The 10,784-nt window shown below is 42.3% G+C and overlaps 2 protein-coding genes across 2 annotated transcripts; one reads left to right on the forward strand and one right to left on the reverse strand.

Moving 5' to 3' along the window:
* Positions 1–1,349: 1,349 nt before the first annotated feature.
* Positions 1,350–1,916, reverse strand: LOC122004205 (chaperone protein dnaJ 20, chloroplastic-like). Its single transcript, XM_042559128.1, has one exon. It carries the CDS (start codon positions 1,914–1,916, stop codon positions 1,350–1,352), a length of 567 nt encoding a protein of 188 aa, XP_042415062.1.
* A 3,962-nt stretch (positions 1,917–5,878) lies between these two features.
* On the forward strand, positions 5,879–6,745 carry LOC122003605 (chaperone protein dnaJ 20, chloroplastic-like). The gene has a single exon (XM_042558693.1). The coding sequence runs from the start codon at positions 6,047–6,049 to the stop codon at positions 6,590–6,592; it is 546 nt and encodes a 181-aa protein (XP_042414627.1). The 5' UTR covers positions 5,879–6,046; the 3' UTR covers positions 6,593–6,745.
* The last annotated feature ends 4,039 nt before the right edge of the window (positions 6,746–10,784 follow it).

The raw sequence follows: 10,784 nt of genomic DNA on the forward strand, positions 1-10,784 counted from the left end.
CACTTCCGTATCTTGTGGATTGGCATGACAACTTGATAGCACTTGGAGTTGTCTATAAGTACAACACGTGAGTGATGTGACGGTAGATACAACGGTGATACTACGGTGATATGCTAATGTGATACTTTCTTTATTATGACATGATGTCTATTTAATGAAAAGAAAAGTATTGTTTCAACTGTGTTATAAAAGGAACATACATCTGCGGGCACAAGTACGCATACACGTCTGCAAACATAGATATACTTATTGGTTGTTCATCTTCTCCATTTTCCCTCGTTGGAGACTGACTTGAGTATTGGAGTAACTAAGCTGGGGTAATTCTTGGGCTCCATTCTCAGTCTCTTTCCTATCTTTTTAGGTTCTATTTGTCTTCCTGGTCCTTCAGCTCTTGCACCCTCTCTTCCTCTTTCTTGGCACTCCACGACTTGTTCAACATCGAACACACTTTATTGGTGGCTCATCTGTCGATGATCTTAAGAAGAACCAATGAATATGTAGATTGGTTAGGAACACATTGCTTGCATAAGACTATTTGTATCGATTGGATCATACATGGTCAAAGTGAAGTGGGGCTTCAAAGCGAATTATGCCAAGCTCATCTTTACAATTGTAGGGCTAAACCCTGCTTAGTTTTGATTTTTAAATGGATAATAGCCCAAGTGCATAGTAGCAGAATTGAGGTGTTGTGAAACACAAGATTCTTTATCGATAGACTAAATGCAACCATAATAGTCCATGAGATTGTTGATGTAATTGTGTCATTGAAAGGAAAGGCTCTTACCAAGTGCCAAAGGTTTTTAAAATTGAACAATTTCAAATAATTTTTTTATTTTTTTAATCATTTTATGGAGATTCAATTTGATGGTTTATTGATGATTAAACATCCACTAAAGGGCTTCTAATTGATTTTCACCTTCCATTTGCTTTTTTTCAATGAAAAGAAAGGATTTTATGAGTTCTTTAGGTAATTGCTCTTATTCTTAAGATGCGGCTGCCAAAAAAAACAGAGGTAAAAACAAACTGAGAAACAAATGATAGTGAAAATCCACATGAAGATATTTCAATTTTCACAAATTTAGATCTCCATTTTATTTGGTGCCTGAAACCACCAAAAGAAAAAAGTACAGTCCATTATAACCTGGTCACAATTGAAAATCTTGGACAGCTCCGTTGATCAACTGCCGGAGTTAGCATTTTTCTTATTATAGATTTTGAGATCCCATTTAGAATCGAAGGCCGCGTGCGTTTGATGGTTCCGTCGAGCCGCCGCCGCAGGCAAATATGTCGATCCGTCGCTTGATCCGATCGAGACGTCGATTTGATACCGCGCCATGGAGCCTCCCCACTTAGACAGCAGTCTCCGCGGCGCCGCGGGTGGCCCTCCTCACGCGGCCGCCCCAAGTCTCCTCCTCGTCGGCCTCCGTCACGGCCGATCGCCGCTGGAGCCCGTCCAGCTGCGCGTCCCAATTCCCGAACACCGTCACGCTGGCCTCTCGGCGCCGACCGCGGCCCTCGCGGAAGGCCGGGCCAGCGCCGACCGCTGCGGCCCAGCGGTCGCCGGAGAGCGTGAGGTCGTAGCTTCGGCGGCTGGCGGGGTCGGAGAGCACCTCATAGGCCTCCCGCGCCTCCATGAAGCGCTCCGCGTAGAAGCGCTCCTCCCCCGCCGAGCGGCACGCGTCCGGGTGCCACCGCAGGGCCAGCCGCCGGTACGCCGCGCGGATCTCGCTGGCGCCAGCGGTGTGTGACACCGAGAGCAGGTCGTACATGGTGGCAGGCGCCGCCGGGGCGGCGACGGCCGCTGCGGCCGAGGCAGAGACCCTGAATCGAGGAGCGGGTGCTGTTTTGGTGGGGATCGGAGAGAATGAAGATCTGTACAAGGAATTAGAGGGAGACGAAAGAGCAAAAGCTGCCATTTTTGCGAAGCTACAAGAACTACTTTACTTTACTTTACTTTACTGATGTTGTCTGGAATTTAGATGATGAAGTGGCTTCAGAGACGCCATTGAGCTTTATAGGCATTTGAATCACGAGGAAATAGGGAAGGAACAGCGCATTGGTGACGTCAATCTTGAAAAATCAATGAAAATAAAAAAGATGGATAAAGACAGAAGAAAATATGGCACATCAGGTGAGCCTCTAGAATGCTTCCTTTGTTAATTAGAATCGACTTCTACATCGAAATTAACCACCAAACCACCGCGGTTTGTGAAACGAGATGGATAAGACGAAGCAAAATAGAAGTGAGAAGCCAAGTCGATTACCTAGTTAGAGATTAAACTGTGAATACACAACTTGATGCCGTTCCATTTCACCGTAAATACTTTCCAGGTCCAACAAGTTTCTCTCACCTAACGATCTAATCTACCGATTTACTTGTGGGATCTAATTTACTCCGTCGCTGTCGCCGTCACCGTCGACGTCGACGTTCAATCCAACAAGGCGCCGAATTAAAACCGCCGCAAGTGAGTTGGATTTTGATGAATCCACCGAGACGGCAACTCAAAACCGCGGCAAACTGCCTAGGCGCCAACTCATGCCGCGGCAAATTTCTCCATCCTGCGGTTCTATAAATGTATTTTCAGAAAATTCATAAATAACTGCGAAAATTAAATTAGTAATCTGCTGTCATTTATCTAAAAAATATTTAAAAATTAATAATAATTCGTTTGATCTGTTGTGTAAGATTTTTTAGAAGTCGTAAAATAAATCAAATAATAATGTAAATTATAAGTACATTTAGAATTTGAACCTATTGAATTTAAAATTTCAGTCGGCATCTATTGATTTTGCTTTTTTTATTTTTACTTTAAAATAAAACGAACAATAGTCACCCCTATTTAAAAAAATATTATTACTAACACATACTTTATTTTATAATTCAATTAATTAATATTTAGAAACTAATGATAATTAAAACCTTCAATTCTAAATTTAGAAGCCATTTGAAAGTTAACTTGCGGTTTGAAAATTAACATGAAATTGGGATTATCTCCCCTTTCAACCAATCACTTTTTTGCTTCCAAAATTCTTAATAGAGAACAGAGATCTTAATTAATTATCAAGAGGAAGGCGGATCCTCTTGTCCACACTTTACGGATTAAAAGATTGATCATAAAAATTGATTAGTTAATTTGGATGGATCCCACCTACTAAATAAATAGGTAGAATTTATCTAAATCAACTAATTAATATAATGGTTCACTCTTTAGATCATAAAGTGTGGTCCAAAGGATCCGCTCTCATCGAGATGGAATTTATAATTTTAAAATTGTAACAATTTTATTCTCAATTATTTTAATACAATGAATTATTTTTAATTACGTTGTGCTGTTGAAGGATGATTATAATAATTAATTTAAAATCTCTGAAGTACTGTTACTGTGACGGTGAAGGTTGATTGAGTTGATAAGCTTGAGTTAATTCAAATTTAGTATCCATATTTGAGAAATATGTAGGTGGTCTAGATACTTGGCCGGATAATTGACGATACTTGACTCAAGTTGACTCTAGTCAAGTGAGACGCTTACTAGGCCAAGGTTAATCGAATAGTTGGCAATGTTAAAAGCCCAATGTGGCATTAGTATAAGGTGAGAAAAGTCCAAGTGGATTACAGTTGACCTAACACCTGGTGATCAGTCACAGTTGACCTGACACTTGATGATCAAAAGTCTAACAGAAAGTTGACCTGAGAAGAGAAGTCTAAAAGAGCCATTGAGGACCAAACACTTGGTATGAAAAGTGAAGTCCAAGTGAGTCATTGATAATCGAAAACTTAGCATGAGAAATAACATTCAAGTGGGTCATAGAGAAATGGACATTTGAAGATGGAGGTCATGGCAAGTCAAGGTAAACAACAATAAAGTCCTTGCATATCAAAGTTAATCGGATGTTAGGCAACATGAAGTCTCAGCAAGTCAAAGGTTGACCGGATGTACAACAAAAGAAGTCCTTGTAAATTGAGGTCAATTGAATACCAAGCAATATAAGAATTCAACTTGGTAAAGTTAAAATAGGAGTATTAGTTAGTTGATAAGGCATATCGATCGATCGATTGACTCTAAACCTAGAAATTACGGGTTTGAGATGTTTTTAGGGTTTGATATAGTAACTACGATTTCTGCTATAGTACCTAGCGTTGTTACAGTGTCAAAGTTTACTGCAAACCCTAAACTCAAAAAAATAAAGTTTGCTACCATGATTAATGTTTGCTACAATAGTTTTGGGATTTGTTACAGTACCTAATTTAAGGTTTTCTACTACAATATTTTTTCTAGTACTGTAGCAGTGAACAAAATACTTCTGAATCGACTGGTCAGTTCGACCGAAGGCAAATAATCAATTGACGAGTTTCACCAATCAATTGGTAAGGTAAAACAAATCATTCTATAGATTTAAATGATCAAATTCGATGTGGCAATCGATTGGTGATGATAAATAATTAATTGGTCAGTGAAAATCAACTCTAACAGTAACAATATAAGTAGGGTCTTGCTTGAAAGAGAGGGGGGCAGATCTTGAGGGGTTAGAGACAAAGTAATGCTGTATTTTTCACCATCAAAAAGTAATCCAAAGCGACAAACAAACATCCAAACTAAGGCTTCTCAACTGTAAAGTGTTTTCACTTTCATTTTCATTTGTATTTTGTATTACTTATATTTGCTTGTAATAACAAGTATTGTAAGAAGATTCTCCGCCTTCAGAAGACATCCGAGAAGGAAAAGGTCATAATCATTAGGATTAGGACTAGGCATAGGATTAGTCGTCTGAAAAAATAAATACTAAGTAAAATCAAAATGATGTACATGTAGTGTCAAATTTGATTCAAGTTATTTATTGCGTATTCAAACAATGAACATGATGAAGCGGTCCAAAATATTCAACACATCTCTAGCTCGCGCCAGTCCTAATAGGCACATATACAATTGAAAACGTGGGCAATTTTAAAATGAAATAAAAAAAAAAAAAAAGCAGAGGACGCAAACACAAATAAATTTTCCAAACTTTCCTTAGTAATTGATTGTCCAGCGGCAGGATATTGTTTATGAAACAAGCCTCTTCAATTCAATAGTTTATTGTAAAATTTAATAGTTTATTGCAATGTTGTAATAATGAACAATTTAAGATGGTGACTATGTTACTATTACTTTTGACTACTTAAAAAAAATTGATGAGCTCGATAATATTAAATTTAGGATGATCATTTAGCTCTATAATTTTTTTTATTAGTGGTTAAGATAAATTAAAAAGTATTGGTAGGAGTAGAAGTTTAGTATCTTGTAATTACATGTAACATTTAAAAAAATTCCTATAAATACATTATGACTAAAGATAGAACCACATATATTTAAATATAATCTAATACCCTTCTATTGCACGTTAGCCCATGGGGACTACTTAGCAAATGGGTTGAGTTGCCTAATTTTTTATTGGTTTGATTTTGGAGGAAAAAGTTTGTGATGTTGCACTTGGCTCAACTGATCAGCCCTTCCATACTAACAATGACATTTAATCTAATAAATGCATACGAGTAGAAATTGTGTTAAGGGCATTTTGATGTGACGTGGAAAAAATATCTAGCAAAATTATTCAAGTAATTAATTTAAAATATTTCAGAATTAATTTTTACCCCCAATGAAGGAACCTCTTACCTCCTCTCTATTGCATAATTGGAAGAAAGAAAAACATGTAAAATCTTTATAAAACATCATTTTGCACTTATTCAACACTCTTCTAAAATGCTTTATTTTTTTCCAACCCAATCAATTAAAGGATGAAAAATTGCTATAATAAAATACTTTAACTTTTCAAGAAATAAATAAATAATCAACAATGGAACCTTTCTAGAAGCCTTTTCTTTATGTGTCTCCATTTTCTGTGGGTGTGACCTGTGAAACAAAAGCACGGCGTAATTGTTTTCAATTCCAATTCACAAGAACTCCTCGAAACTCCATAAATCTGCATTCCATTTCCATCTCTGTAATATTTCCTCCATTCGTGTAATTAATTCTCCTCCTCTACGACAGAAATACATTTTTGCTAAAAAATGGCGGCGATTTTTGCTGTCTCCGCTGCTTCTCCGGCGTGCAAAAAATCCACCTTCTTCCCTGTTCCCTGCAGCACCAGAAGAGCTCCTCGATTCAGGGTCTGTGCCTCCGCCGCCACTGTGGGCTCTTCGGATCCGGCCACCCTGTACGACCTGCTCTCGGTGTCACACACCGCTGGGCCGCAAGAGATCCGCGCGGCGTACCGGCGGCTGGCCCTGCGGTGGCACCCCGACGCGTGCCGATCCGCCGGAGAGGAGCGCCGCTACGCGGAGCGCTTCATGGAGGCGCGGGAGGCCTTCGAGGTGCTGTCCGACCCCTCCCGTCGCCGCGACTACGACCTCGCCCTCTCCGGCGACCGCTGGGCCGCGGCCTTCAGCGAGGGCCGCGCTCGGCGGCGCGAGGGCGGAGCCACGGCGTTCGGAAACTGGGACGCGCAGCTGGACGGGCTCCGGCGACGGTCGGCCTGGGCGGAGGCCGGCGGAGAGGAGACGTGGGGCGGACGAGTGAGGAGGGCGGCCGGCGGTGCAGCAGAGGCGGCGGTTTAGTGGAATGAGCTCCTAGCGGCGGTTGCCGAGGGCTACGATCGAGTGATTCGGAAATCGATTTCTCCTACGAACCTTGATATTTTTCATTTCCCCCCTTGTATATATGGTTTTGTCACCAAACAAGACTAATTGAGGCCTAACTTTGTCGAAGTTTGAAATTTCTGTTGATCATTATTTGGTCGATTTTCACAAACTACATATTGGAAAATGGAAAAAGGAAATTACTTTAAAAAAACCTATTTTAATTTTGTCTCCAAAAAAAAAATATTTGCACACATCATTTTTTAAAATAGTCATATATCTTATTTACTTAGAATAATTTTAAAAAATAGATACTATATTCGGTTGAATAGAAATTAGTTTGACATTTTTATATTATTAATAAATCAAATGCAAACTTTTGTGCTTGATCTTGATGGAGGATTATTAGTCCCTAATTATATATTTGACATTAAATTTTAAATAAAATTTATTTGATGCGGTGATAAGGAGATGTCCACCTTGGGAAAGACTTTCACCATGATGGAGGTCAAAGTCAAGGCGGTCAACGCCCCCTATCACAGGCCGGACGGGCGAGTGGTTGACCCGGCCAAGATCTAAAAAGTCTGATCCGACATCATCACTAGCTCAGCCACCAGTTAAGCTAAGACGCTCGAGATAGGAGTGAACGCAAGTGCCTGCAAAAGCAGGCTGAGCGGTTACCTCGCTCGGGCTCACGTCAATGACCAGATCAGCAGAGTGGCGCCATGGTCGAGGGAACCACACGCGGACAACGCTACTACAGGCTACCCGGCTCGGCCAAGTAGTAGATTCATCAACCAGACAACAGAGGTTCCAGCCGAGCGGGGTACGGAGACTCCAGCCGAGCGGCCACCCTGCTCGACCCCGCAACAAACGACACTAGAACAAGGAATCCTTAGTGAGCGTTCATCCCGTTCGGCTGAGCAACAGACACCAAGAGATATCCTTCAACATCCTTTTGGGAGTTAGTGTCGTTGACAGACGGCATGGTCAAGCAGAAGATCGTACGGCGGAAGCTTGCACTGTCACTTCAGAAATATGCTCGGCTCGTTAAAGTATTGTGTCAGGGACACTTTACTGACATGACTATTCATGGAAGGTTTGGGACAGCGTGTCCTCTTTAAGAAACGTGCGCATACGCTACAGGAGCCATATATAAAGGGGAGTCTAGGCATCGACGGAGGTATGCTTTTCTCGCGATCTCTACAGTTGCGCTACAGTTTTCGTTGCTTCTTGCTTCGCCGGAGGCTGACTTGAGCATTGGAGGGTCATCGCCGGGATCCCTTCCCTGGCTCAGCACTGACGCTGCTTGTGTTGCAGGTAGGTGCGGAGTCCCTCAGAGGTTAGCAGGAGTGCCACGTCCCCAGCATCCACTTCCCCGACTTACAGACAGGATCATATTTGGCGTCGTCTGTGGGAACGTCACCTGAATCCAAGTCGAGGAAATGGAAGACGCTGGACGATTAACCACCATGACGCTTACACAAGAGGAGTTGGAGATGCTCATGCAAGCACGGGCAACAAAAATGATGGAGCAGCAGCAACATCAAGCGATAGCCGATCGGCCAGCACTGCAATCAGCAACCTCAGCGGTCGATCGGCGAGCGGGGCAAGAAGACCGTGCGGAGCAGCTCTCCGTGTGGGGACAGAACAAAAGGTTGATCGGCACCCAAGGGGAAGCACCACCTGTGCCAATCCCCTTCCACCGGGCTCTGTTCCAAACCCTCTCAGAGATAGCACAGGCGCATCAGGAGCGAGGGTCATCTTCTAATGAGGTGCCCGTTCGGGACGTGCGGAAAGGAAAAGCGCCCCGAAGCACCGTGTCCCCCGAACAGATCAAAGAGCAATTCCCAAAGGAGATCTTACAAGACCCTCTGTCTCAACACTACACCCCGTCGACGATCGGGACGTACAACGGGATGATCGACCTAGATGATCATCTGGATCGGTTTGACAATGAGGCTATGCTGCATCAGTACACGGATAGAGCGCTCCAAGAGTACATCCAGCGCTTCAACCAGATGACCATGAATATCCCCTCGGTCTCGTCCGAGACCATGATGTATGCCTTAACCTAGGGGCTCGCCGAAGGGAACTTCTTCTGATCATTCATTAGGAAGCCGCCCCAGGACTTCGACAACATGCTGAAAAAGGCCAATGAGTACATCAATATGGAAGAAGCTCAGGCGGCTAGAAGAAAGGAGGCGTCGATCGAGCATTCGACACCAACCGAGCGTCGACTAGCTAGCAGCCATCAGCTGCCAAAGGGGCCAAGAGCAAAGGGAGTGCGGCCACACCAAGAGGCCCGGGTGTACGCCATACATCATGTGGCATCCGGCCGACCCAAGGCGTCAAAGGGCAAGGTATGGACGCTTATGTTTTGTTCGTTCCATCAATCGGTGGCGCACAACACATGGGACTACCGAGGACTGATGCCGATCGTCAACCGACTGGCCCCTAGGGGGTATTGATAAGACGAATCTGTCACATCCGCTAATCAAATTGTACAAATTTATATTTCACTGAACCCCTTAATTTCACAATAACGTTGTAGTAACGAGCCCAAGATCGATCCGAGGAACCAACGGTAGAATGTAATTTAGAATTGTCTTTTAATTCCTATTTTTGGGATTTTCGATATAAAAATGGAATGGGGGGATTTAAGCTTTGAATATAAATCTACAAGGGAAAACACAGCAGTAAAGAAATTAATCTAAAGCAATAGTGAAATCTACTTGTGTGCCAACAATCAAACCATAATGCATTGTCACCCTACATTATAATTTAATCATCACCACACTTAAACTACATATGAAATTACAAGACAGAAATAAATCTAATCTTAAGCATGATTTAAACCCTAATTTGAAACCTACAACTTATCAATTAAACAAGCTTCAAAGAAGACTTAAACTAAACTTTGACAAGGTAATAAAATGCTAATTACTTGCTAAAAACATATCAACCATTAAAATAAATCTGTTCTAAGCTGTAAAAACAATAACAAAATGAAATAAAACCCTAACCGATCCAACTCACAATCAATCTCACCAAACTTCACACTTAAGCCGTCACACAAGAGTGCCAAAGTCGAAACCACCCAACTTTGGACCTCAGTGGATCGTCTCAGCTGCGTATCAGCTCAAGGAAGGCTCAACAACACCGATGGACCACCCCCGACGAGTTGAAACAACCCTAAACCCAAGAAAATGCCGAAAATCTGGAAATATGCTACCAGAGCTCTCTGGATCTGGATGGAAGTTGTGGATTGTGGATGAGGATCGGATGAAGCTCAATAACGCCGGCGGACCACCTCCAAGCGTCACTGATGGGAATCGGAGCTCAGATTTGGAGGACCTCCTCCAAATCTGAGGTGAAACAAAGAACTGCCGCAAGTAGAAAACACGCCAGAAAGAACACTCGCCGGCGCTCCAGATGATCGGGATGAGCTACTAAGAAGTCCTCCACCAAGGTAGAAACTCGGGAGGATGATCGGAGAAGGAATCGGGGCTGAAATCCGGAAGATGCCGCGCCGCAGGACGAAGAACAACACAGGGAATCGACACTGGAAAATACTGTAGCTTCTGTGTTTTGAATCTGTTCCAGATCTGAACCGACGGCTGGGATCAATTTGGAGCTAAATCAACGGTGAAAGTTCATCCAAAATCTGATCCGAAGGTACTGATGTTGATCTAGGGTCTGGATCTACCCTCCCGTAGGTCGGATCGATCAGATCATCACTGGATGGCCCAGATCTGCCGAGTCTTCATTGAACGGCCCAGATTAACTCGTCTTGATCAATGGCTAGATGAACTCAGATCTGGATCAAAACTTCTGGATCTTCATCAATGGCTCAGATCTGCTCCCCATTAGGTTGGATCGGCCAGATCTTCAACGGATGGTCCAGATCTATCCTATTCTTGATAAACGGTCTATAATGCTTCATAGCTTGCTCTTCTTGTTTGAACTCCGATTTGAGCCTAATTTTGGTCCAAATATATCCAAATTCAAGATCCTTTGATGCCTACAAAATAAAAAACAAATATTAGCATCAAATAATATAAAAATAAAGTAATTTATAATTAAGTCCAAAAATACACACAATGCACAAAATGTGATGTAATCATGATTTTAACCTATGAAATCAACATCAAACCATGCATATATGAAT

The sequence above is a fragment of the Zingiber officinale genome, chromosome 7B (assembly GCF_018446385.1).
Source record: "Zingiber officinale cultivar Zhangliang chromosome 7B, Zo_v1.1, whole genome shotgun sequence".
NCBI classification, from domain to species: domain Eukaryota; kingdom Viridiplantae; phylum Streptophyta; class Magnoliopsida; order Zingiberales; family Zingiberaceae; genus Zingiber; species Zingiber officinale.

Coding starts and splice junctions, on each gene's coding strand:
- LOC122004205 (XM_042559128.1), bottom strand. CDS start 1,916: ATGGCAGCTTTTGCTCTTTCGTCTCCCTCTAATTCCTTGTACAGATCT.
- LOC122003605 (XM_042558693.1), top strand. CDS start 6,047: ATGGCGGCGATTTTTGCTGTCTCCGCTGCTTCTCCGGCGTGCAAAAAA.